The sequence below is a fragment of the Neoarius graeffei genome, chromosome 19 (genome assembly GCF_027579695.1).
Source record: "Neoarius graeffei isolate fNeoGra1 chromosome 19, fNeoGra1.pri, whole genome shotgun sequence".
Lineage (NCBI taxonomy): Eukaryota > Metazoa > Chordata > Actinopteri > Siluriformes > Ariidae > Neoarius > Neoarius graeffei.
The window spans coordinates 51,444,457-51,471,320 of record NC_083587.1 but is presented as its reverse complement, the minus strand read 5'-3'; the positions used below and the strand labels follow the sequence as shown (position 1 = coordinate 51,471,320).

The 26,864-nt window shown below is 42.1% G+C and overlaps 2 protein-coding genes and 1 non-coding gene across 4 annotated transcripts in view; 2 read left to right on the top strand and 1 right to left on the bottom strand.

Moving 5' to 3' along the window:
• Window positions 1-26,864, top strand: part of LOC132867360 (uncharacterized) — a 54,252-nt gene that overhangs the window by 13,790 nt on the left and 13,598 nt on the right. The window contains exons 3-5 of one of the 2 annotated variants that reach the window (XM_060900232.1): window positions 4,825-4,929; window positions 5,621-5,681; window positions 22,525-22,601. In XM_060900232.1, coding sequence (XP_060756215.1) covers window positions 4,825-4,929; window positions 5,621-5,681; window positions 22,525-22,601 — 243 coding nt within the window. Of the gene's footprint in view, window positions 1-4,824; window positions 4,930-5,620; window positions 5,682-22,190; window positions 22,272-22,524; window positions 22,602-26,864 lie in introns of those variants that run through there. The other variant, XM_060900231.1, reaches the window with a different exon arrangement.
• On the top strand, window positions 12,416-19,489 carry LOC132867362 (E3 ubiquitin-protein ligase RNF144B-like). The gene is made up of 4 exons (XM_060900233.1): window positions 12,416-12,505; window positions 14,984-15,128; window positions 15,222-15,311; window positions 18,765-19,489. The coding sequence occupies exons 1-4, from the start codon at window positions 12,498-12,500 to the stop codon at window positions 18,936-18,938; spliced, it is 417 nt and encodes a 138-aa protein (XP_060756216.1). The 5' UTR covers window positions 12,416-12,497; the 3' UTR covers window positions 18,939-19,489.
• Window positions 24,016-24,199, bottom strand: LOC132868116 (U2 spliceosomal RNA). Its single transcript, XR_009650805.1, has one exon. It is a non-coding gene; the product is annotated as a U2 spliceosomal RNA (small nuclear RNA).

Below are 26,864 nucleotides of genomic sequence, written 5' to 3'. Positions count from 1 at the left end.
TTAGATGCTAAATAAAAAAGCCACCCCCTGCAGGCAACTGTCACTTAAAGGGAATATCCCGGGTAAATTCAGGAGCAAGATCAATGTAATTCTTCTACTTTATATTAAACTTTGGTCAAATATCTGTAACATTCTGCATTCTCTGCAATTTTTTTTTACCTTGTGCAATACCAGAAAAATTCAGTTGAAATCAAGCCATTTGAGGCGAACTGGTCTGCCTCTGAAAAAACTTGGCATTTGGATTTCCCGGCAAACACTGATTTTCGTGACGTCATCTGCGGGACGCCTCCCTCTGAATCCTACGTCAGCGCTGGTTTGTTTATGAGAAAACGACCTGGTGGTTTTCTGCAAATTTCTTCAACGTTATCGTGTAATTATTAAAATGGTTAACAGATGTATCGTAGGAGGGTGTAACAACGCCAATCTTGATGGGATTAGTACTCATCGTTTCCCAAAAGACTGGACAATGAGAGAGAAATGGGAGCGCTTGGTCTACACAGGCTGTGCACTGAAACCGTGCAAAGCTCGCGCAGCCTGCTGGCGCTTCCGCAGGTGACGTCACAAATCTGGCTCCAGACTCCCTCGGTATTTTTCCAGACGCGTTTTGTTATTTTATTTTTTTCTGCTGTAGACAGATGGCCTTGTGCAAAATTACCCTTCTGGATGAGTGTGTAAAGGGACATACTTTCATATAAAAAATACACGAAATTGATCCAGAATATGCCCTTTAAGACAGATGAGCATGGAGCTCCTTTCGACTTAAACAGTCAGGCTTAAATTCTCAATTCTGTTTGATCAGAAGGTGCTGATGAAACAGTAGCTATGAAAATAGTCTCGGCTGCAAGACTTTATGCTTCTCAGAGCTTTATATAATATGTTATCGTTTCTAGAGTAACATCTCATGCAGGAACTTGCATAAACGGTAAAAAAAAAAAATCCGATTGTTGATATGTAGGAGATGTTTATTTCGCATTTATGGAAGGAGTCTCCAGGCTCCGGAAGTCTTCAGGATGGAGGGTTTAGTGTTTTGTGGTTTCTTAGTAACATCTCATCTCATTATCTCTAGCCGCTTTATCCTGCTCTACAGGGTCGCAGGCAAGCTGGAGCCTATCCCAGCTGACTACGGGCGAAAGGCGGGGTACACCCTGGACAAGTCGCCAGGTCATCACAGGGCTGACACATAGACACAGACAACCATTCACACTCACATTCACACCTACGGTCAATTTAGAGTCACCAGTTAACCTAACCTGCATGTCTTTGGACTGTGGGGGAAACCGGAGCACCCGGAGGAAACCTACGCGGACACGGGGAGAGCATGCAAACTCCACACAGAAAGGCCCTCGCCGACCCCGGGGCTCGAACCCAGACCTTCTTGCTGTGAGGCGACAGCGCTAACCACTACACCACCGTGCCGCCTCTTAGTAACATGAAAAACTAATTTTTTTTTCTCTTATTAAAACAGAAGCCGGTAAGGGACTGACTGTTTATATTTGTTATAATGGAAGTGATATTTTGAATGCTTCACAGCATTAAATGTGACTATACATAATTTAACTGGATAAAAGTATAACAAATATGATAGAAATTGTCTACATGGTCTTAATTGGTACTGTTAGAATCAGAAAAGGTTGTAGTTTTATGAGCAACTTAGTTTTGGAGGTTAACCCTAACAAGTTCCTGGCTGCTGCGCGCTCGCTGCACACAGTGCATACGGCACAACGCGTCACCCACTTCTGCTGGCTCCAGCGCTGAAAATGAAAGTAAGTGCCTCACACAAGCTTGACACTTACTGTGCGGCAGTGAGCTCTTTGGGATGGCGCTTCTGACTTTTGTTTCCAGATCATAGGAACTGCTCCGTGTACCAGACATCGTTCAAATCCGTCAAGGTGAATTTGCTTCACAAATTTATCTTTTTCAAAATGTATGAAGCAGACACCAAACCGTCCTGTCCGTACAAATCAAACCCATTCATAACATAAGTGTCCTGCCGACTTTGGGCTATAATGGATCAAAATTCCGCTTTTTTTTTTATTGGCTACACTAGAACAGCCTTGAACGACACACGTCCTAAGAAGCATGCTTTGGTTTTAATTATGTTTTGGAATAAAAAAAAAAATCCTTAAAAACGTGCTACACTTTGCAAAGCAGACGAAGCTAGAAATGCTGTGAACTTTCAAGTGTTAATGTCACTTCCTTTGAATTAACAACAACATACAGGAATGCGGCGGCATGGTGGTGTAGTGGTTAGCGCTGTCGCCTCACAGCAAGAAGGTCCGGGTTCGAGCCCCGTGGTCGACGAGGACCTTTCTGTGCGGAGTTTGCATGTTGTCCGCGTGGGTTTCCTCCGGGTGCTCCGGTTTCCTCCACAGTCCAAAGACATGCAGGTTAGGTTAACTGGTGACTCTAAATTGACCGTAGGTGTGAATGTGAGTGTGAATGGTTGTCTGTGTCTATGTGTCAGCCCTGTGATGACCTGGCGACTTGTCCAGGGTGTACCCCGCCTTTCGCCCGTAGTCAGCTGGGATAGGCTCCAGCTTGCCTGCGACCCTGTAGAACAGGATAAAGTGGCTAGAGATGATGAGATGAGATGAGATGAGATACCAGGAATGCATCTGTGTAATGGCGGACTCAAAGAGCCAAACTTTACTTTACAATTTAGACAGTAAACTATTTAACATGTCTAGTTTTATAAGGTATAATTTTCAGGGGTGATGTCATTTTCATAAGACTAGCACTTTAATAAATATTTTTTAAAAAGTTAATTTTGGTAAATTAATGTACAAGAATTCTGGCATGTACTGATCATTTTCCTATAACAGCACACCCTAACTGTTTTATTCTTTATCTAATACAGTCATAAAGACATGCTTTTCTTCTACATTGTACAATTCCATCAACACAGACAGTCAGTTAAAACCCCATGAGCTACACTGTTAGAAATAGGGGTACAGTAGGAGTCCATTTCTGTCCCCCAAGGTACAATCAACAATAATGATTAGATTAGATTAGATAGAACTTTATTGATCCCTTTGGGCGGGTTCCCTCAGGGAAATTAAAAATGTATTATTGTACCCCTAGGGCTCATTATTGGACTTCAAGATAACTATGTGTACCTTTTTAAGGCCAAAAAGGTACATATATGGTCCTAAGCAGTGTATATATAGGGTACAAATAAGTACCTTAGAGAGTACTGCCCCAGTAACAAGCCATTATACCTCTAAAGGTACAGTAATGTACTTTGTTTTATGAGATTCTAAAATACTGTATATAAACATGGAACTTGTGAGTTACAATAAACTGATAACGGACACTCAGCTCAGTTCATCAGTATTAGAATCCATTATGTTTAATTATCATAATGGAAGCCAAAAACAGTGGTCTAAATTAAAACATGATTAGTCCTGCAGCCCTGACTCAGGTCATTTTCACTATCGAGTAGGAGAAAGTGAAAACATCACATCTCATCTCATCTTCTACTCCAAGTGGAATCTCATTAAACCAAACAGTGGAGTCACTTGAATTACAAATGGGGTCAAACTCATTATCTCCTTATGTTATTTTATTAATTTATTTTACAGATTCTTATTATGAATATCGCTCTAACGATGTAGTCAGGATTTGTGCGCCAGTATTTTTGAGCTGTTACTGCAAGTCACATTCAGGGGTGGCAAGGTGGTGTAATGGCATGTTGCCTCACAGCAAGAAGGTTCTGGGTTCAAACCCCATGGTTGACGAGGGCCTTTCTGTGTGGAGTTTGCATGTTCTCCCCGTGTCTACGTGGGTTTCTTCCAGGTGCTTTGGTTTCCCCCACAGTTCAAAAACATGCAGATTAGGTTGCACTAGGATTGCACAAGCCAGTGCATACTTAATGCCGGTCCCAAGTCCGGATAGATTGAGGAGGGTTGCGTCAGGAAGGGCATCCAGGGTAAAACCTATGCCAAATCAAATATGCAGATCATAAATAGGATGATCTGCTGTGGCAACCCCAAACAGGAGCAGCCGAAAGAAGAAGAAGACTGCAAGTCACATTCAAACAATGTAGATTTCAGTTAAAAGTGTACCGTACATACTATCCTGACACACTGCAGTTCAGCTGTTCCACCTCTGCTATTTGCTCAAAAACACTGAGTACGTAACTCTGACTCAGTGCAACAATAGACTTTAAATAAATGAACATGGATTTACAATCATGATGGGAAATAATGAGGATAAGCCAAAACACAGAGGCTTGGGGTCACCGAAAATATTGTCCATTTGAGGTTGTTGATCTGTGCATGAGCGGGTTATGATTTGTCTGTGAAGATAAAACCTCAAACCTAACAGTCCTTATTATTGCGTTCCAATAAAAAAGCTGTCCAGTATGTCCAATTTCATATAAATATTATTCACAGGCTGATCATCGTGTTCTCTAAAAATATACCATTTTAAATATCTACTTTATCTATTGTTCCCAAAATAAAGTACATGCATGTGCATCAACTGTGCTTTCAGTCCTTTTCAAGATGATTTACTCCTGGAGCACTCCATGGCTAAGACGAAAACAATGCATGTCACTCTCACTCTATACTTATACACACCCTGCTAAACTGTAACCTAACATTCCAGCACTCCAAACCGGTTACACTGTGCAAACATATTGAAGGATTTCAACTTGCAAGGATGCTTTGATAAAGTAATGGTTAAAAACAGGTTCTGAGCAGCCGAAAGCTGGATTTATACATTGTTCGTCATTATCACCTCAATCAAAACGAGAGAAGGCAAAACAGCGTTATCTGAGTGACGGAATTGTGTGAACGGTGTGTTTTGTGTTCTGATTAACAGTGCTTACGTCAGTATGTGCAGTTGGCCATAAGGGACGGGGCTGGCACTCCCATCACCTGCCCTGACGTGGCCTGCAAGCGCCCTGGAGCTCTGCTGGATTCGGAGGTATCACACACACACAATCATATTCACACTTGTCTTATTAACCTTATGAGGACCTTCCATTGAAATATGCAGCTAATTAATGCTATACTACACCCAAATCTAACCCGAAATCCAACCTCGGTAACCAAAAGGTTCCCTTTTGGGCTCCTTTCGGCACTTTTTAATAGAAAAAATACAGTTTTCCTCGGAGTAACCAGCCAAATGTCCCCACAAAATCAGATATTCTATACTCATGAGAAAATCTGTTCCCCATAAAGATCTAAAACATTCCTATACATATAAATATATGCACAAAGACCATGTACATATCTCATACGTAAATGACCTGAAACCTCAAGGTATTTTGTTGTTATTATTATTATTATTATTATTATTATTATTATTATTTATTCAGATGTATAACTAATAACTATATTTAGCTCAATTAGGATAATTGGATATTTTAAACCTCATTCAAACCAAGCATTGTGTAAATGGCTAATCATTGATAACATTTGGGGTGTGTGCGTTAGATAGCTCATCCTGTTTTTGTGCTGTCATATATGTTATTCTTTCCAACGTTCAAAGCGACACAGCAACACACTCCTCAGGTTGTTATGGCTTGTGCAACTTAAGAGTTTGTTTTTCAGCCCCAGAACTATGCTGCTATAGTTACCATTTAATTATCATTTTAATTTCCTTGTGCACACAGATCGCCTCCTTTGCCTCTGGTGATCAAGTCAAGTTCTACCAGCGGCTCAAATTTGAAAGAGGTATGTACTTGTACGTGTGCATGTACTGGATCTTGTTTATTGCACAGCAGGTCATAGAATCTGCACCAAGGCTGCAGTATTTACACAAATTATGCTGTAGTCAAGGGCAAAAGTCTTCTTTCAGTTTCTTCCTCCTGCTCACTTCTGCTTGGCAGTGGCTGAGTGTGTGTTTTATAGAAGGCAGGAAAAGGGATCAAGCCAACAAGCCACCAGGCGCATGCTAAGTAGGCTCATGTAACAGAGCCTTTGAATCCATCCACCTGTTGGATCTTACATAAGGAAATCCCACAAGGCTACACACTTTCCACACGTAGCCAGCTGGTGCTCCGTTTCAACTATCATGTCATCATCAGCCTTTATACAGTGGATATAACAAATATACACACCCACATTAAAATGAACCACTCATCTTCAATCTCATGTTCAAAAGTAATTATCGTACAGCTGTCACCAATGATTAACCCCCAAAAAGACCAGCCGTTTCTGTAGGATTTTCTTGACGTCTTCTTGGTTGAAGTTGACTGCTGAAACCATGGTCCTCAAAAAGCTTACAAAGTATGTATGGTATCTCACTTGTTGAAAGATACAGATCAGGAGAGGGGTAGAAAAGAATTTCCACAACATTAGATGTACCATGGAATGCAGTGAAAGCCATCATCAAGAAGTGGAAAAACTGGTGCACCACAGTGACGATACCAAGAACAGGACGTCCCTCCAAAATTGACAAAAGGACATGAAAAAACTAACCAAGAGACCTACAGCAACATTAAAGGAGCTGTAGGAATGTAGCATTACTCTCTGCATGTGACAACAATCTCTCGCATTCTGCACATGTCTGGGCTATGGGGTAGGGTGGCTAGATGGAAGCCCTTTCTCACGAAAAGCATCCAAGCCCAACTAAATCACCCTAAACCATGTGGGAAATGTGTTAAGATCTGAGGAAACCAATTGCAAAAGGTATAATAATTCCAAAAGGTATTATTGGTGCAAAAAACCACGTCACCAAAAGAACACCATAACCAAGATGAAACATGGTGGTGGCAGCATAATGCTTTAGGGCTGCTTTGGCTTTTATCAAGGAGGTGTGGGTGGGGGGGGGGGTGTCATGAAAAGCTACAAATACCAGCCGATTTTAGTGCAGAACCTTCAGGCATCTGCTAGTAAGCTGAAGGTGAAAAGAAATTTCACTTTTTAGCACAACAATGACCCAAAACATACACCCAAATCAATGAAGTAACAGAGTCTGTCAGGAGTCAGCTTAATTATTCATTCATTCATCTTTACCTAGGATGGGATATCACAGGGTGCCATGCAGACACACACTCACACCTACAAGCAATTTAGAGTAACCAGTTCACCTACTGGTATGTTTTTTTTGACACCTCCGAGCTAAAGTTGCCCGTAGGTGTGAATGAGTGTGTGTGTGAATGAGTCTGTTGCATAGTGCGCTATATTAGATAAGATAAGATAAGAATTTATTTATCCCAGGTGGGAAATTCTAATGTTTCTCTCTTCAGCAGACATGAAGAGAGAATAGATGAAATAGGACCAGACAAAAGACAGTATAGCAGTAGAAGGTTAGTTAAAGCATAAACAAAACATAAAACAGTGATACAAAATGTATTAAAAGGTAGAGAAAATGTAAAAAACAGATGTATCTAAATACACTTTATGTATATTGTATGTACTAAAACTATAGATATATGTGCAAGATATGCGCATGTTATAACACTGTGCAAAAAATGTCTTTGTGCAGCCTTGGGCTGAGGAAAGTGCAAGAATCAGTGCAGATAAAAAAGTAATAGAAGAGATAAGCTGATGATCTAATGTAAGAGTTATATAGTCTGATAGCTGCCAGACCTGTGAAAAGCGGAATGAACCTGTTGCTCATTGTAAACTTCAGAGCAAGGTATGAGTGAGTTCAGTGCTGGTGATTAAGAGTTTATCTAGAATTCTCCTTTCAATCACCAACTCCACTGATACCCCCCCCTTTCCACCAAGGCAGTTCCAGGGCTGGTTCAGAGCTGTTGCCTAATCTCGAACCAGTTCTTTGTGTTTCTACAGCCAAAGAACTGGCTCTCGACCAGGAAAACTGGTTCCACCAACTCTTTGCTGGTCTAGAACCAAGAACCACTTATATCGGAGCCGGGAGCAGGATTATCATGACCAACAAGGCTAGCTAAAGCTTTGTGATTGACATAAAAAAACAGATCTAGTGTAGTGTCTAGTCTGATTAATCCGCAGAAGAAGAGACGATATAGTCAGACATTGTTGTTGTGCTTGGCGCGAGCAGGGCAGGCTAGCGGTTGGCTGGCAAAGTGGCAGGGACTAGCGGGGCTAGTGGCTGGGAAAGCAGAGACGTATACAGTGACATAATGATGTGGCTCTCTAGCCTATGGAAAAGCAAACTGGTTCTTAGAAAGTTTGCAAGTTGAACCAGGACTCACACCAGCCCAGAACTAGCACCTGGTTCACGTTGGTGGAAAGGGGGTATGAGTTTATTCTGAGCCCCAGAACTGAACCTGCCTTCCTGATAATCTTGTTACCACCAACAACTTTGTTGGAGGAGGTTATGTTTTCACTTCCATTTGTTTGTTTGTCTGTTTGTTCCCAATGTAACTCAAAAGTAGTGAACAGATTTTGATGAAGTTGAAGATTTTGAGGAAAGATAGGCCATGGACCAAAGGAACCAAATATTAGATTTTGATGCAAATCCGAATATGTATATGGATCCAGGATCCAGATACGCATACTGATCCAGGATTTTTGTGTGCGTGTCTGTTCCCAACCGTAACTCAAAAAGTAGTGAACAAATTTTGATGAAATTTTGAGGAAAGGCGAGCCATGGGCCAAGGAACAATTGATTAGATTTTGATCCAAATCTGGTTATGTATGTCTCATCTCATCTCATCTCATTATCTCTAGCCGCTTTATCCTTCTACAGGGTCACAGGCAAGCTGGAGCCTATCCCAGCTGACTACGGGCGAAAGGCGGGGTACACCATGGACAAGTCGCCAGGTCATCACAGGGCTGACACATAGACACAGACAACCATTCACACTCACATTCACACCTACGGTCAATTTAGAGTCACCAGTTAACCTAACCTGCATGTCTTTGGACTGTGGGGGAAACCGGAGCACCCGGAGGAAACCCACGCGGACACGGGGAGAACATGCAAACTCCACACAGAAAGGCCTTCGCCGGCCCCGGGGCTCGAACCCAGGACCTTCTTGCTGTGAGGCGACAGCGCTAACCACTACACCACCGTGCCGCCCGGTTATGTATGTGGATCCAGGATATTCTAATATGAAGTTCGGTGGAAGTATGCACTCTCCCGAATGCCCTTCTAGTTGAGTCTGTTTTTATCTTTTTCCATTTATGCTGCTACCCTAACACACACAGACTCAACACCGCTGACTCAAAACGTATGAAGTAGATTGACACATACACCAAAGGACCTCAGCCTCCTCTGAAAACAGTCGACTCTGCCCCTTTTTGAAAACGCTGTCCATGTTTCCTGACCTTGTCATCCAGTTATTTGTAGGTGTGGACCATCTCAATGTCTTCTCCCTGTATGGTGAAGTCAGTCCACAACCAGTTTTTGCATTTTCATCTATTCAGCTAAAGATGATTGTGCTGATCAAGGATGAGCCCTTTTCAGGGTCGTTATCAGATGTGCTACAGGTCTGTAGTCATTCTTTCTTATTTCGACATCCAGGGTGTATTCATACCTAGTGTTCCCAGGATAAGCTCTTGATTTATGTGAAAAGGAATGAATGAATGAATGAATGAATGAATGAATGAAACCGGATTTGTGGTTGGAGTTTGTTTGCCTGCTCATACTGAGCATTATGTAATTAACAAAATACCACAGAAAGCAGAGGACAATGAGCTCATTTGCTGTGGCAAAGCTGAGGTATTTCCCTGAACCGCTGGTTCTGTAAACATGCTGGATCTTTGTTGAGACAGAGGGCAGATTCGAATGAGCCGCAAAGCCTAGAAAGAACAGCTAATGCTTATTGTGTTTAGTGTTGGGTCAACCAAAAAGTCTCCCTCTCACACACACACACACACACACACACACACGCTGATGTGACAAACTGTGAATTAAAAATAGCACCATCAGTTAGTGTTTGGAAAACATTTGATGTGCTTTGCTTGATTTTAGCTTGGTGTGCATTTTTGGTAGAGCTTCTCCTTTAAAGCTGCAGTTTGTGATGTTTAAAAATATTTTAAACATAAAAAAAGATGATCAGATCATAATAAAAATAAAGATTGATTCATAATACAATTACTGGGTGTCCACTTTATAAGTCCAGCATTATAGTAGAAAAATAAAAACAGCAAAACACAAGCTTTCCTTTTACAGAACTTGAGAAGCTCAATATAATCCGCTTTTTCTCAATACACAAATTCCTATGAGTAGAATCATTTGGATTCATTCTTCCTCGCCCAGATAGACACATCATTGTTTGTAAAAGTATAAAATATACATTGGCCCTAAGATGCTACACTTCACCCAGTACAACTGATATGGCTACAGTGGTGCTTGAAAGTTTGTGAACCCTTTAGAATTTTCTATACTTCTGCATAAATATCACCTAAAACATCATCAGATTTTCACACAAAGTCCTAAAAGTAGATAAAGAGAACCCAGTTAAACAAATGAGACAAAAATATTATACTTGGTCATTTATTTATTGAGGAAAATGATCCAATATTACATATATGTGAGTGGCAAAAGTATGTGAACCTCTAGGATTAGCAGTTAATTTGAAGGTGAAATTAGAGTCAGGTGTTTTCAATCAATGGGATGACAATCAGGTGTGAGTGGGCACCCTGTTTTATTTAAAGAACAGGGATCTATCAAAGTCTGATCTTCACAACACATGTTTGTGGAAGTGTATCATGGCACGAACAAAGGAGATTTCTGAGGACCTCAGAAAATGCGCTGTTGATGCTCATCAGGTTGGAAAAGGTTACAAAACCATCTCTAAAGAGTTTGGACTCCACCAATCCACAGTCAGACAGATTGTGTACAAATGGAGGAAATTCAAGACCATTGTTACCCTCCCCAGGAGTGGTTGACCAACAAAGATCACTCCAAGATCAAGGCGTGCAATAGTCGGCAAGGTCATAAAGGACCCCAGGGTAAGTTCTTAGCAACTGAAGGCCTCTCTCACATTGGCTAATGTTAATGTTCATGAGTCCACCATCAGGAGAACACTGAACAGCAATGGTGTGCATGGCAGGGTTGCAAGTAGAAAGCCACTGCTCTCCAAAAAGAACATTGCTGCTCGTCTGCAGTTTGCTAAAGATCACGTGGACAAGCCAGAAGGTTATTGGAAACATGTTTTGTGGATGGATGAGACCAAAATAGAAATTTTTGGTTTAAATGAGAAGCGTTATGTTTGGAGAAAGGAAAACACTGCATTCCAACATAAGAACCTTATCCCATCTGTGAAACATGGTGGTGGTAGTATCATGGTTTGGGCCTGTTTTGCTGCATCTGGGCCAGGACGGCTTGCCATCATTGATGGAACAATGAATTCTGAATGATACCAGTGAATTCTAAAGGAAAAATGTCAGGACATCTGTCCATGAACTGAATCTCAAGAGAAGGTGGGTCATGCAGCGACAATGACCCGAAGCACACAAGCCGTTCTACCAAAGAATGGTTAAAGAAGAATAAAGTTAATGTTTTGGAATGGCCAAGTCAAAGTCCTGACCTTAATCCAATGGAAATGTTGTGGAAGGACCTGAAGCAAGCAGTTCATGTGAGGAAACCCACCAACATCCCAGAGTTGAAGCTGTTCTGTATGGAGGAATGGGCTAAAATTCCTCCAAGCCGGTGTGCAGGACTGATCAACAGTTACCGCAAACGTTTAGTTGCAGTTATTGCTGCACAAGGGGGTCACACCAGATACTGAAAGCAAAGGTTCACATACTTTTGCCACTCACAGATATGTAATATTGGATCATTTTCCTCAATAAATAAATGACCAAGTAGAATATTTTTGTCTCATTTGTTTAACTGGGTTCTCTTTATCTACTTTTAGGACTTGTGTGAAAATCTGATGATGTTTTAGGTCATATTTATGCAGAAATATAGAAAATTCTAAAGGGTTCACAAACTTCCAAGCACCACTGTAGTTTTTTTCCATTTTCAGATTTAAAAATTTCTGGCCCTGAAATGAGTTCCCCCTACAAAGATGGTTAGCTCTGTGACTTTTGAACATTCAAAATGACCTACTATGCATATATATGCAATAAACAGCATGTGAATGAGATGAATATTTCCAGAGGTACTTCTATGATGTACTACATGGAATGAATTTCCAAACATGCCGTCTATGCCCTGTATCCCATAATGCAACACACAGGCTAATTGGTGGCTCTAAATTGACCGTAGGTGTGAATGTGAGTGCGAATGGTTGTTTGTCTCTGTGTCAGCCCTGTGATGACCTGGCGACTTGTCCAGGGTGTACCCTGCCTCTCGCCCATAGTCAGCTGGGATAGGCTCCAGCTTGCCTGCGACCCTGTAGGACAGGATAAAGCGGCTAGAGATAATGAGATGAGATGAGAGAATGGATGGATGGATGGTTATATTCCTACCAAGGTCATCTCAGCGCACAAGTATACTGAGCACAGCTATAGTTTCTTGATTAAATGTTTCACACACACCTTCTGTCTCCCTCTCTTAGGTGTTCAGTTGGACCCATGTAAGGTCTGGTGCCCAGTGCTGGAATGTCAGGCTGTGTGCAGTGTGAACCCTGGTACTGGGGGTAAACCGCTGCCAGTTCCCTGCCCAACATGCCACGGTATTTTTTGTTTCACCTGCAAAGAACTATGGGAGGATGGACACAGCTGTCAACAGCACCTGCCTCTAGTGGTGCTGCCTGCCAATGACAGGTTACTGCTGCCAGTGTGCTTTATTAAAGAATGAATAGCCGTTTCAGATTATTCAAATGCATTTTGTTTGCGGTTTTACTGATGCTGTATTTGAATTCATCAATAGAAGACAGTGGAATTCTGTGCATTATAATTAACTGATGGATCCACAGTTTTCCAAAAGCATCACATCATGTATAGAATTTTTTTCCTAGTATTTGCTGAATAATATTTACTCTTTAATGTGAAGTTCACTTATATTTTATTGATTTATATAATGTATATCCTTCCAATTAAAGGTGCAATTTGCAATACTTAAAAGGGATTCTAGACCTTAATAGTTCCATCCATCCATCTTCTACTGCTTATCCAGGTCGCGGGAGTAGCAGCCTAAGCAGAGCAGCCCAGACTTCCCTCTCCCTGGCCACCTCCACCAGCTCTTCCGGGGCAATACTGAGGCGTTCCAGGCCAGCCGAGAGATGTAATCTCTCCAGTGTGTCCTGGGTCTGCCCCGGGGTCTCCTTCCGGTGGGGCATACCCAGAAAGCCTCCCTTGGGAGGCATCCAGGGGGCATCCTAACAAGGTGCCCGAACCACCTCAGCTGACTCCTTTCAATGTGGAGTAGCAGCGGTTCGACTCTGAGTCTCTCCCGAATGACCAAGCTTCTCACCCTGTCTCTAAGGGAGACCCCAGCCACCCTGCGGAGAAAACTAATTTCTACCGCTTGTATCCGAGATCTCATTCTTTCGGTCACCACCCATAGCTCGTGACCATAGGTGAGAGTGGGAACGTAGATGGACCAGTAAATTGAGAGCTTTGCCTTTTGGCTCAGCTCTCTCTTTACCACAATAGACCGGTTTAGCATCAGCATCACTGCTGGCGCTGCCCCGATCCTTCTGTCCAACTCCCGCTACCCCTTACCCTCACACGTGAAAAAAACCCGAGATACTTAAACTCCTCCACTTTAGGTAGCAACCCCCCCCCCCCCCCCCCCCCCCAACCTGGAGTAGGCACTCCACCTGTTTCCGGCTGAGCGCCATGGCCACGGACTTGGAGGTGCTGATCTTCATCCCAGCTGCTTTGCACTCGGCTGCAAACCGTCCCAGCCTTAATAGTTATCTAAATTTAAAGATACCTTACAAAAACTGCCTTTTGTAACACTGATATGCAGTGGCTAGTTTCTTCATTTTAAGATTTTCTTTACAGTTTTTTTCTGGCCCTGAAATTAACTCTACCCACAAGCAGAACCATGTTGCCCAGCTCTGCTGCTTTTGCTGTTAAAGGGAACATATTATGAAAACTCACTGTTTCAGTGCTTGTGCACATACATTTGGGTATCTGGAGCCTACCAACCCGGATAAAAAATAAGACACACAGTCAGTTTCTTGCTTCAACAAGCCGTTCAGATTTGGCTCCACTTTCTATGTCATAAGGAGCTCGTTAGAATTATGCCACGCCCTCATTTGACTATCGTATCTCCACTCATGGCTTGAGAACTGTCTTTGTAAATGAATATTAATGAGGAAAGTGGTACCTGATTGGCCGGTGGAAGGGAGTGTGTGGTGAACAGTGGCTCATTATCATTTAAAGAAACAGGCACTCAAATCAGCTGTTTTGAATAGGGGTGTTTAGACGTGGTGAGAAGGGAGCTGTAGTGCTTTATCCTTGTGATATTTTGGCCAAAGCCTGTCACAAACATTTCATTAAGTCCTCAGGGAACTGCGTCGGGGCAGCACGGTGGTGTAGTGGTTAGCACTGTCTCCTCACAGCAAGAAGGTCCTGGGTTCGAGCCCAGTGGCCAGCAAGGGCCTTTCTGTGTGGAGTTTGCATGTTCTCCCCGTGTCTGTGTGGGTTTCCTCCGGGTGCTCCGGTTTCCCCTACAGTCCAAAGACATGCAGGTTAGGCTAATTGGTGGTTCTAAATTGACCGTAGGTGTGAATGTGAGTGTGAATGGTTGTTTGTCTCTGTGTCAGCCCTGCAATGACCTGGCGACTTGTCCAGGGTGTACCCCACCTTTCGCCCATAGTCAGCTGGGATAGGCTCCAGCTTGCCTGCGACCCTGTAGGACAGGCTAAAGCGGCTACAGATAATGGATGGATGACTGGAACTGCGTCAACTTGTGGAAAAGGGTTATAATATGTCACCTTTAAGGAAGCTCACTAGCCATGTAGTTTCAGCAGATGAGGTGGGGGTAGGTCAGTCTTTTCATTTCAACCGAAGTTCACCTTGCAGATAGTACAGAGCGGTGTAAACTACAAACTGCTCATATTTTGTGATTTTAAACGTATTATTTCTTCACATATTCATTTTATTTAAATGATTAACCCCAAATAGACAAATTTCTCATCATACTTCATATTATGTTCTAGTCAGCATGTGAATAAAGGTGTGTTGTTTGCTTTGTACAGTGCTCAGGCCAGTGTGGACCCAGACCCCATCATCAAACAGTGTCCCAAGTGTGGCGTGTACATCGAGCGCAACCAGGGCTGTGCCCAAATGTTGTGCAAGAGCTGCAAGCACACTTTCTGCTGGTACTGCTTACAGAATCTAGATGTAAGCACTCCTCTTGTATTTTCCTCAGGAGGTTTTAATATTGAAAAACAAACTTGCAGCAGTTCACATCATGAACCTGCTTGTGTTTTGCAGGGGGACATTTTCCTGAGACACTACGATAAAGGTCCCTGCCGTAATAAGTTAGGACATTCCAGAGCTTCTGTCATGTGGAACAGGACACAGGTACAGTACATTGGAAATATTCTGTTTCTATAAATGAATAACTGCATGTAGGAGTCTGTTGATGAGCTCCACTAGTTCTATTTACATTTACAGTACATGTATTTGGTAGCAGCAAACCAGGCATTGAGCTGTTAAAGGAGCACTTGAGGAATCTAGGGTTCGAAATACTGACTGTATTGTATAATTAAATGCATGAAAAGTTAAAAGCATATCATGTCATTCATTAGTAAATCAAAAAAAGGGGGTTATGAGACTAAGAAAGTTGAACTTAAGGGTTGGTGGAGAACAAACTCCAAACAAGCTCCAAACTGCTGCCTACAACAAGCATCCGGTGTCATAGGAGGGGTTTGTAGAGAGGGAAATCCAATGGGCATAACAATGTCTGTGCTTATTTTCACTTCAATTCACTACCGAGTTTTTGAAAGACGCATATTTTCGTTAGAGATCATGTCTGGCTCTGTGACACTATGAAAGGCGTGTAAGGATCTAATCAGTATTAAGGACTGGCTGATACTGAGAGCTCAGATGTTACCTGGGGTGACCGTGATAAAAGTTTCTAATAAGATTGAGACATTAGGAAGAACCAAGACTTCTACAGTCTTGGCGCAAGTGCTGGTACTCAGATGTGATACAGAAATAGCCAAGCTAACAAGGGTGGAGTGGAAAGTAATACACATTACCATAAGCAACAAAGGGTATCGATCAACTCAGCAGATTTGAAGTGTAAAACAAGGTGTAAAACATTTACTTGGGTAAAGGTAAGTAATGTTAAAGGGGACATATTATGAAAAACATTTGGGTATCTGGAGCATACCAACCCACAAACTCTGAAATAAAAAAACCCTGTCAGTTTCTTTAGGGCCCCTATTTCAGAAAACATGTGCTTCAATAAGCCGTTCAGATTCGTCTCCCCTTTCTGTCACAAGCGGAGCTCATTAGAATTATCCCGCCTCTCATCTGAGTCTCTCCACTCATGACTTGAGAACTTCCTTTTCAAATTAATATTCAAGAGGAAAGTGCTGCCTGATTGGCTGATGGAAGAGGGAGGTGAGGTGAGCAGTGGTTCGTTATCATTTAATATTAATAATAGGTCACCTTTGAGTGAAAGGAGACCTGAGGTGCAGTTGGAGTTCCAGTTCATCCCAAAGGTGTTCAGTGGAGTTGAGGTCAGGGCTCTGTGCAGGCCACTCAAGTTCTTCCACATAAAACTTGGAAAAACATGTCTTCATGGATCTTGCTTTGTGCACAGGAGCATTGTCATGCTGGAACAGGTTTAGAATCAGCCTTTTAGTTCCAGCCATCCTTCCATTCCATTATCTATAACCAGTTATCCTGTGCAGGGTCGCGGGCAAGCTGGAGCCCATCACAGCTGACTATGGGCGAGAAGCGGGGTACACCCTGGACAAGTCGCCAGGTCATCGCAGGGCTGACACATGGAGACAAACAACCATTCACACTCACATTCACACCTACGGTCAATTTAGAGTCACCAGTTAACCTAACCTGCATGTCTTTGGACTGTGGGGGAAACCGGAGCACCCGGAGGAAACCCACAGAGACATGGGGAGAACGTGCAAATTCCACACAGAAAGGCCCTTGTTGGCCACTGGGCTCGAACCCAGAACCTTCTTGCTGTGAGACGACAGTGCTAACCACTACACCACCGTGCCACCCCTTTTAGTTCCAGTGAAGGAAATTGTAATGATACAGTATACAAAAAGACATTCGTTACAGTTGTGGGCTTCCAACTTTGTGGCAACAAAGTCTGGGGAAGAACCAGATATGGGTGTGATGGTCAGGTGTTCACATATATATATATATATATATATATATATATATATATATATATATATATATATATATATATATATATGGACACATGACCACCAGCCAGCTCTTTCCTATCATACAACAGCTACCAACTGGGGAGGCTGAAGGCTAACGTATGCTTCCTCTAATACATGAAGCCAGCCTACCTTTTTCAATTGCTGTTACTGCTGCATCAGAGAGCAATGGAACATTTGAAGGAAAGCACTATCTGCCCTCTTCCACATACATGACATCCATAAACATCCATGACTGGCTAGTGTCACTGTGATTAACGGGAGAGATTGATGGGAGTATGCCATCTGTCCCACCCAGAGAGCATGGCCAATTTTATTCCCTCCACTCATAAAGAAAATCTGGTAAAAATCTAAAACTTAAAACATTGTACATGTAGTTATCAGACATTTAGTTAACTATAAGAGAAGGCACATTTTGGTTTTTTGGCACTAGGTTCCCTTCTGTCATTACTTTTAGGTAACAGACTAGGCCCTAGCTTTCTCCACAGACATCGCGTACACAATTTAACGCTGTTCTGATCATGTTACAGATTGTTAAGCAGCCATAGAATAGTGATGAATCATGATTGGTTGGCAAATATTTAATGTTGGCATTTAATAACATCGACTATACTTAAACACATCCCATTTCTTTAGATTTGGCTGAAGCTGATTTAATAAATTGACAAAATTTAAAATGAAAACTACACATACCTTGTGATTTACTGTACCATTTAAGAAATGTGGACAGAGCTGATTCGGAGATCATTTCTGGGCTGGAAAATGTAAATAAAAATCAGCAAAAATAAATAAGTAATAAGTATGTCAATATTTAGAATCAATTTTTCAATACATATTTAAACCAGACCGTCAATGACGGTGTAGCTCACTCTGGCCCCGTCTAGTCCAGAAGGAACGATCTAAAGTGGGCCGCCTTGCACAATAAATGTTGCAAGCTATATAGACTATATACAAGCTATATATAGAAGCGATATCCACCCCAGGAATACCGACCTATTTGCCAGAAAGAATCCAAAACGTCGAGGAATTGACCGAGAAGAATCAATTTTTGTTGTACTGCTCATTAAGGCTTAATTAGTCCATAACTTCATTAATAATTGTAATTAAGCAAATCTGGGTAGAAGTTGTATGCACCCTAGGTACCCCTACCTTCATACCAGAAAGAATCAAAATCGGTGAAGAATTGAGGGAGAAGAAGCAATTTGTGTGGAAACAGCTCATTAGGGCTTAATTACTCCATATCTTCATTATTAATTGCAATTATGCAAAATTGGGTAGTAGCTATATACACCCCAGGCAGACCTACCTTCCTGCCAAACAGAATAAAAATTGGTGTAGAATTGAGAGAGAAGAAGCAATTTTCGTGAAATGTGGACGATGCCGGATGGACAACGGACAACACATGATGACAAACTCATCGCCCGTCGGCTGGATGAGCTAATAATGATAGGGTTATTACAGTTCTAGAAACATTTCTATATTTTGCAGACTGCACTTTTAAAATGAACTAACATGGTGTATGTATTTGTGTATATGTGCATGAATAGGTTACATTTGGGATGTATTTAAAGCTTGGCGCTTAAATAGATCTACATTTTGGTGTTTCTAGGTGGCGGGCATCCTGGTGGGCGTGAGCATCATTGTGGTGGTGACGTCTCCTCTGCTGCTTTTAGCGTCGCCGTGTATCCTGTGCTGTGTGTGCAAACCCTGGCGCAGGAGGAATGAGAAGAAAAAGAAGAAAAAGCCAACAAAAGAGACAAAGGCAACAGATTTGGCAGCGTAATGTCTTCTCGAAACCACTGCTCTTATACAGTACTGTATTTCTCGCAGTCCTCCATCTGCAGTACTGTAGCGCTGTCACATGCCAAAAACCTGTGTCGTTCAACCAGGCGCTAAAGTGCCTCATTTCTCCAGTGCCTGGTGTTTTGGTGGTTTTTTTTTTTTCTTTCGCCTTCCATTATATTATGCAAAAATATCCAACATCAAGAAAGGAAGACATGTCCATGGCCTGTTTTCAATCCATGCAAAATATCTGTTCATGTTGTGCCATGGAAATTGTTTTATATTGTGTTTAAGGAAAATGATGGCAGGGCTTTAACTGTAACCAGTGTGTATATATGCTATATGAAGTAAGTTCTACAGGTTTGATTGTTTCCCTTTGGGTTCCAGACCATGGGTTCTGATGGGTGTCTGTTTCACCTAGTGTAATGTGTGTGTGTATATAGTGTGTGTATGGATGTGGATGTCTTGTGTTTTTACATTTTCTGTTAACTTTTTGGCATCGGATATTTTGTATTACACCATAACAATAAAACGAATATGAGGTACCATCAATTGTATTTGAACACTGATTGCTGACTTGCAGTTTTCTGTAGCAAAGTGCTGGATATTACCATCAGTAATCAATGTTTTTAAACATTATTTTTCCTACTTGCAAGATGCTGAGCTCAGTTTACTGCATGGGTTTCCTCTGGGTTCTCTGGTTTCCTCCCACCTGCCAAAAGCATGACAGAAGGTGGATTAACTAATCTAAATTATCTCCAGCTGTGAATGTGTGCCCTGTGATGGACTGGATGGTCCCATCCTCGATTTTTTATTTATTTATTTGCCTCATGCCCAGTGTTCTTGGGATAGGCTCAGAATCAACAACTACCTTGACCAGGATAAAGCGCTTACTAATCAGGTCATTCCATTCATTTTGTATCTCAATACAATACTTAAAAAAAAAAAACTTGTTAAAAACACTTAGCCTAAATATAAACTCACTGTCCACTTTATTAGGAACACCTCTACACCTGCTCATTTATGCAGTTCTCCAAATGGTAGCAACATAGTGCATAAAATCATGCAACTACAGGTTAAGCACTTCAGTTAATGTTCACTTCAAACATCAAAATGGGGGAAAAGCATAATCTCTGTAACTAACTGTGGCATGGTTTTTGGTACCAGACGGTCTGGTTTGAGTATTTCAGAAACTGCTGATCTCCCAGGGTTTTCACACACAAAAGTCTCTAGAGTTTGCACAGAATTATCTCATCTCATCTCATTATCTGTAGCCGCTTTATCCTGTTCTACAGGGTCGCAGGCAAGCTGGAGCCTATCCCAGCTGACTACGGGCGAAAGGTGGGGTACACCCTGGACAAGTCGCCAGGTCATCACAGGGCTGACACATAGACACAGACAACCATTCACACTCACATTCACACCTACGCTCAATTTAGAGTCACCAGTTAACCTAACCTGCATGTCTTTGGACTGGGGGAAACCGGAGCACCCGGAGGAAACCCACGCGGACACAGGGAGAACATGCAAACTCCGCACAGAAAGGCCCTCATCGGCCACGGGGCTCGAACCCGGACCTTCTTGCTGTGAGGCGACAGCGCTAACCACTACACCACCGTGCCGCCCACACAGAATGATGTGAAAAACAAAAACATTGAGTGAGCGACAGTTCTGTGAGGGGAAACATCTTGCTGATAAGAGGGGTCAAAGGAAAATGGCCAGATTCTTTCAAGCTGCCAGGAAGGATATAGTAACTCATAGCAACTCTTTACAACCGTGGTGAGCAGAAAAGTATTTCAGCATGCACAAAACATTGAACCTTGATGTGGATGAGCTACAACAGCTGAAGAACACATTGAGCTTCACTGCTGTCAGCCAAGAACAAGAGCCTGAGGTTATCATCATCATCATGGGCACGGTCATCCAAATCGGACAGTTGAAGAATGGAAAAAGACAAGTGATTTGATTATTTATCTATCCATCCATTATCTGTAGTTGCTTATCCTGTACAGGGTCACAGGCAAGCTGGAGCCTATACCAGCTGACTATAGGCAAGAGGCGGGGTACACCCTGGACAAGTTGCCACATGGCTGACACATAGAAACAAACAACCATTCACACTTACAGTCAATTTATAGCCACCAATTAGCCTAACCTGCAGACTGTGAGGGAAACCGGAGCACCTGGAGGAAACCCACGCAGACATGGGGAGAACATGTAAACTCCACACAGAAAGGCCCTCATCAACCGCTGGGCTTGAACCCAGGACCTTCTTGCTGTGACCTTACAGTGCTAACCACTACACCACCATGCCTTCCTCTATCTATCTATCTATTTGTGATCTTAGGGAAGTCATGGCCTAATGGTTAGAAAAACAGCTTTGGGACCAAAAGGTTGCTGGTTCGATTCCCCAGACTAGCAGGATTGACTTAAGTGCTCCAGCAAGAGTGGTGGCGTACCTTGTGTCTGATTAGCCAAAGAAAAACTGATGATGTGATCATCAGTTCGGGCATTGAACCCGACCAACTGAAAGAAAGTGATCTTCACCTGTCCAATTTGATGTAAACATTAACTGAAGCTCTTGAACTTTATCTGTAAAGTATTAGATAATTGGTGGGTGGCATGGTTAGCACTGTCGCTTCACAGCAAGAATGTCCGGGTTCTAGCCCAGCAACCGGCGAGGGCCTTTCTGTGCAGAGTTTGCATGTTCTCCCGTGTCCGTGTGGGTTTCCTCCGGGTGCTCTGGTTTCCCCGACAGTCCAAAGACATGCAGGTTAGGTTAACTGGTGACTCTAAATTGACCGTAGGTGTGAATGGTTGTTTGTCTCTATGTCTCAGCCTTGCGATGACCTGGCGACTTGTCCAGGGTGTACCCCGCCTCTCGCCCATAGTCAGCTGGGATAGGATCCTGCGACCCTGTAGAACAGGATAAGCGGCTACAGATAATGGATGAATGGTATTGGATAACTGCATAAATGAGCCTAAAAAAGTGGACGGTGAGTATTTCTCTACTGAGAGTGCGTGAGAGATTTATTTTTCCAGTTAAGGGATCCCTGGCTACAAAACGTTTGAGATCTCCTGTTCTAGGAGGCAATCCACTGAAACCCTGTGATTGTGGACTATCAAATGACGAATTTGAGAAATTGTATTAATAGTCTGGAATGACTGAAAGCTTTGTCTAATTTGTGTGTCATCAGCGACACCTGGTGGCAGCTAGTGAGATTACAGGGGGCGTTTTGTTTTTGGTGGTTGTTTTGTTTCCAGGTCAGAAACAAAAGTGACACGAAGCAACTTCTGAAACTTGCTATGTCGATCAACACTGAATTTTTCCCAGGTAAATATAATTCAGTCTCATATTTACGGTGTGTTGAGGTACTTTAGTTATCTGTATAAGCAGAGAAGTGCAAGGAATGCCAGTGCAATGGTGAAGTGCTTCAGTTGTGCTGTTGGCCTGCTGGGTTCAGTGCAGTGAAGACAAGATCACGTGTTTTGCAGACTCTGTAACTGTTCAGTGCAGATTATAATCTGATTAAGTGTATAATCTACTCAACTGTGTTCCTAACATGGATTATTTATCATTTTAAAAGGCATTTCCAAGATTCCTTATGTTCCTGATGCTGGTGTGAGAGATGTGCTGTGTTTCAAATATTATAATGCATCAGAGGTGAGTGAACTGAGCTTGAGGAGGGGAGATTTTGTAAGTGTCAAACTATTTAATTTCATGTTTTTTGAAGGTATCTTTGCTCTCCAGCATTTCTTTACATGTGCCAAAGACTTTCATCCAAATACAGCACCGTGCAATATACAGTGGTGCTTGAAAGTTTGTGGACCCTTTTAGAATTTTCTATATTTCTGCATAAATATGACCTAAAACATCAGATTTTCACACAAGTCCTAAAAGTAGATCAAGAGAACCCAGCTAAACAAATGAGACAAAAATATTATACTTGGTCATTTATTTATTGAGGAAAATGATCCAATATTACATATCTGTGAGTGGCAAAAGTATGTGAACCTCTAGGATTAGCAGTTAATTTCATCTCATCTCATTATCTGTAGCCGCTTTATCCTGTTCTACAGGGTCGCAGGCAAGCTGGAGCCTATCCCAGCTGACTACGGGTGAAAGGCGGGGTACACCCTGGACAAGTCGCCAGGTCATCACAGGGCTGACACATAGACACAGACAACCATTCACACTCACATTCACACCTACGGTCAATTTAGAGTCACCAGTTAACCTAACCTGCATGTCTTTGGACTGTGGGGGAAACCGGAGCACCCAGAGGAAACCCATGCGGACATGGGGAGAACATGCAACCTCCGCACAGAAAGGCCCTCGCCGGCCACGGGGCTCGAACCCAGAACCTTCTTGCTGTGAGGCAACAGCGCTAACCACTACACCACCGTGCTGCCCGAGTGTTTTATTTGGAGTGTTTTATTTAAAGAACAGGGATCTATCAAAGTCTGATCTTCACAACGCATGTTTGTGGAAGTGTATCATGGCATGAGCAAAGGAGATTTCTGAGGACCTCAGAAAAAGCGTTCTTGATGCTCATCAGGCTGGAAAAGGTTACAAAACCATCTCTAAAGAGTTTGGACTCCCAGCAATCCACAGTCAGACAGATTGTGTACAAATGGAGGAAATTCAAGACCATTGTTACCCTCCCCAGGAGTAGTCAACCAACAAAGATCACTCCAAGAGCAAGGCGTGTAATAGTCAGCGAGGTCACAAAGAAGAAGAAACCTTTATTTGTCACATGCACACTTCAAGCACAGTGAAATTTATCCTCTGCATTTAATCCATCTGAAGCAGTGAACACACACGCGCGCGCGCGCACACACACACACACTCAGAGCAGTGGGCAGCCACACCAGAGCACCCGGGGAGCAGTCAGGGGTCAGGTACCTTGCTCAAGGGCACCTCAGCCCAAGGCCGCCCCACGTCAACCTAACTGCATGTCTTTGGAATGTGGGGGAAACCGGAGCACCCGGAGGAAACCCACGCAGACACGGGGAGAACATGCAAACTCCGCACAGAAAGGCCCTCGCCGGCTGCTGGGTTCGAACCAGGAACCTTCTTACTGTGAGGCGACCGTGCTAACCGCTATACCACTGTGCCGCCCCTAAATATAATGTCCTCATTTAGAGAACATATCAGATATTAAACTGATAAAAAATGTCCTCATTTAGAGAACATATCAGATATTAAACTGATAAAAACAGATACTACACTTGATCTTAACCAAAAGGCTGAGAAACAATAAAAGGACCCCAGGGTAACTTCTAAGCAACTGAAGGCCTCTCTTACATTGGCTAATGTTCATGAGTCCACCATCAGGAGAACACGGAACATCAATGGTGTGCATGGCAGGGTTGCAAGCAGAAAGCCACTGCTCTCCAAAAAGAACATTGCTGCTTGTCTGCAGTTTGCTGCAGATCATGTGGACAAGCCAGAAGGCTATTGGGAAAATGTTTTGTGGACAGATGAGACCAAAATGGAACCTTTTGGTTTAAATGAGAAGCGTTATGTTTGGAGAAAGGAAAACACTGCATTCCAGCATGAGAACCTTATCCCATCTGTGAAACATGGTGTGGGTAATAATATGATTTGGGCCTGTTTTGCTCCATCTGGGCCAGGACGCCTTGCCATCATTGATGGAACAATGAATTCTGAATTATACCAGCGAATTCTAAAGGAAAATGTCAGGACATCTGTCCATGAACTGAATCTCAAGAGAAGGTGGGTCATGCAGCAAGACAATGACCCGAAGCACACAAGTCATTCTACCAAAGAATGGTTAATGAAGAATAAAGTGAATGTTTTGGAATGGCCAAGTCAAAGTCCTGACCTTAATCCAATGGAAATGTTGTGGAAGAACCTGAAGTGAGCAGTTCATGTTAGGAAACCCACCAACATCCCAGAGTTGAAGCTGTTCTGTACGGAGGAATGGGCTAAAATTCCTCCAAGCCGGTGTGCAGGACTAATCAACGGTTACAAGAAGCATTTAGTTGCAGTTATTGCTGCACAAGGGGGTCACACCAGATACTGAAAGCAAAGGTTCACATACTTTTGCCACTCACAGATATGTAATATTGGATCATTTTCCTCAATAAATAAATGACCAAGTAGAATATTTTTGTCTCATTTGTTTAACTGGGTTCTCTTTATCCACTTTTAGGACTTGTGTGAAAATCTGATGGTTTAGGTCATATTTATGCAGAAATATAGACTAAAGGGTTCGCAAACTTTCAAACACCACTATTTCTTATCTAATAAACTGGTAACTCAGGGTGTACATGTTTATCCATACAACTAGCTGTCAGTTTATTAGGTGTACTGATCTCAGTAAACTGGGAACTAGGAACTACAGTATATCCATCTCAGGAAGCAAATGCATGACCGCCCAGAATGATCAAGTATCATACACGTCACTGTGTAATGACAGCAATCAACTTGGCCACATTGATTGAGAGTATATCTCAAATTTAGTGGATATAAAAAGTTTACACACTCCGTTAAAATGATGTAAAAAAAAAAAAAAAAGAGACCACGATAAATAATTTCTTCTTGTTCTTATTTATTTAATTTTTATTCAGAAAAGGTCAGTTTACAAAAACTTCAGCTTCACTTATCCTTACAAAATAGAAAAACCTTTTCCATTTTTTACATATAAACATATGCATATGTACTCAAAAGCCTTACATCTTTCTGATCCTGTGAGCTACACTACTGTTCAAAAGTTTGGGGTCACCCAGACAATTTTGTGTTTTCCATGAAAAGTCACACTTTTATTTACCACCATAAGTTGTAAAATGAATAGAAAATCTAGTCGAGACATTTTTCTGGCCATTTTGAGCATTTAATCGAGCCCACAAATGTGATGCTCCAGAAACTCAATCTGCTCAAAGGAAGGTCAGTTTTATAGCTTCTCTAAAGAGCTCAACTGTTTTCAGCTGTGCTAACATGATTGTACAAGGGTTTTCTAATCATCCATTAGCCTTCTGAGGCAATGAGCAAACACATTGTACCATTAGAACACTGGAGTGAGAGTTGCTGGAAATGGGCCTCTATACACCTATGGAGATATTGCACCAAAAACCAGACATTTGCAGCTAGAATAGTCATTTACCACATTAGCAATGTATAGAGTGGATTTCTGATTAGTTTAAAGTGATCTTCATTGAAAAGAACAGTGCTTTTCTTTCAAAAATAAGGACATTTCAAAGTGACCCCAAACTTTTGAATGGTAGTGTATAATTCAGACAATGAGAGAAAATTCAAAAAGAAAGATCCTAAATCTGTCTTAAAGTACCTCCTGCTAGAAGCTCTTACATAGCTTTGTCTTTCTCACGTATGTCCATATTATGTCCTCCTATCATGAATAACACAATCACAATAAACACTAGAACCAAGGGAGCTTAGATTGCTATTATTCGCATCAACACAAGGGAATTTGTACTAAGTAACAGTGGAATCATACAAAGTCTGCTCTCGTCGGGGCTATGAATTCAATCCATTTATTCCAAATTTGGTAGAATTTGTCCTTTTGAATCTGTAGAGAATAGGTCAATTTCTCCATTTTAAATATTTCCATAATTGTTCCATACCAATCATCCAATGTAAGTGGTACTGGATTTAGCCACCTGCTAGTCATTTTGATTTTTTTTATTTGCCGCTAGAAGGGCCTGCAGCAGCTTTATGTCCTTCCTCTGTTTCAGAACTAACACATGTCCCAGGTAAAGATTCTTCCAGTCCATTGGTATCTGAGCTTTAAATACCAAGCACAGTGCTTTCTGAATACCATTCCAATACAGGCTCAGTTTGGGGCAGTCCCAGAATATGTGATAATGATTTGCTACCGTTGAACCACATTGTCTCCAACACATCAAGCTCATATTTCTCTATTTCTCCTGATGTGGAGTTTTA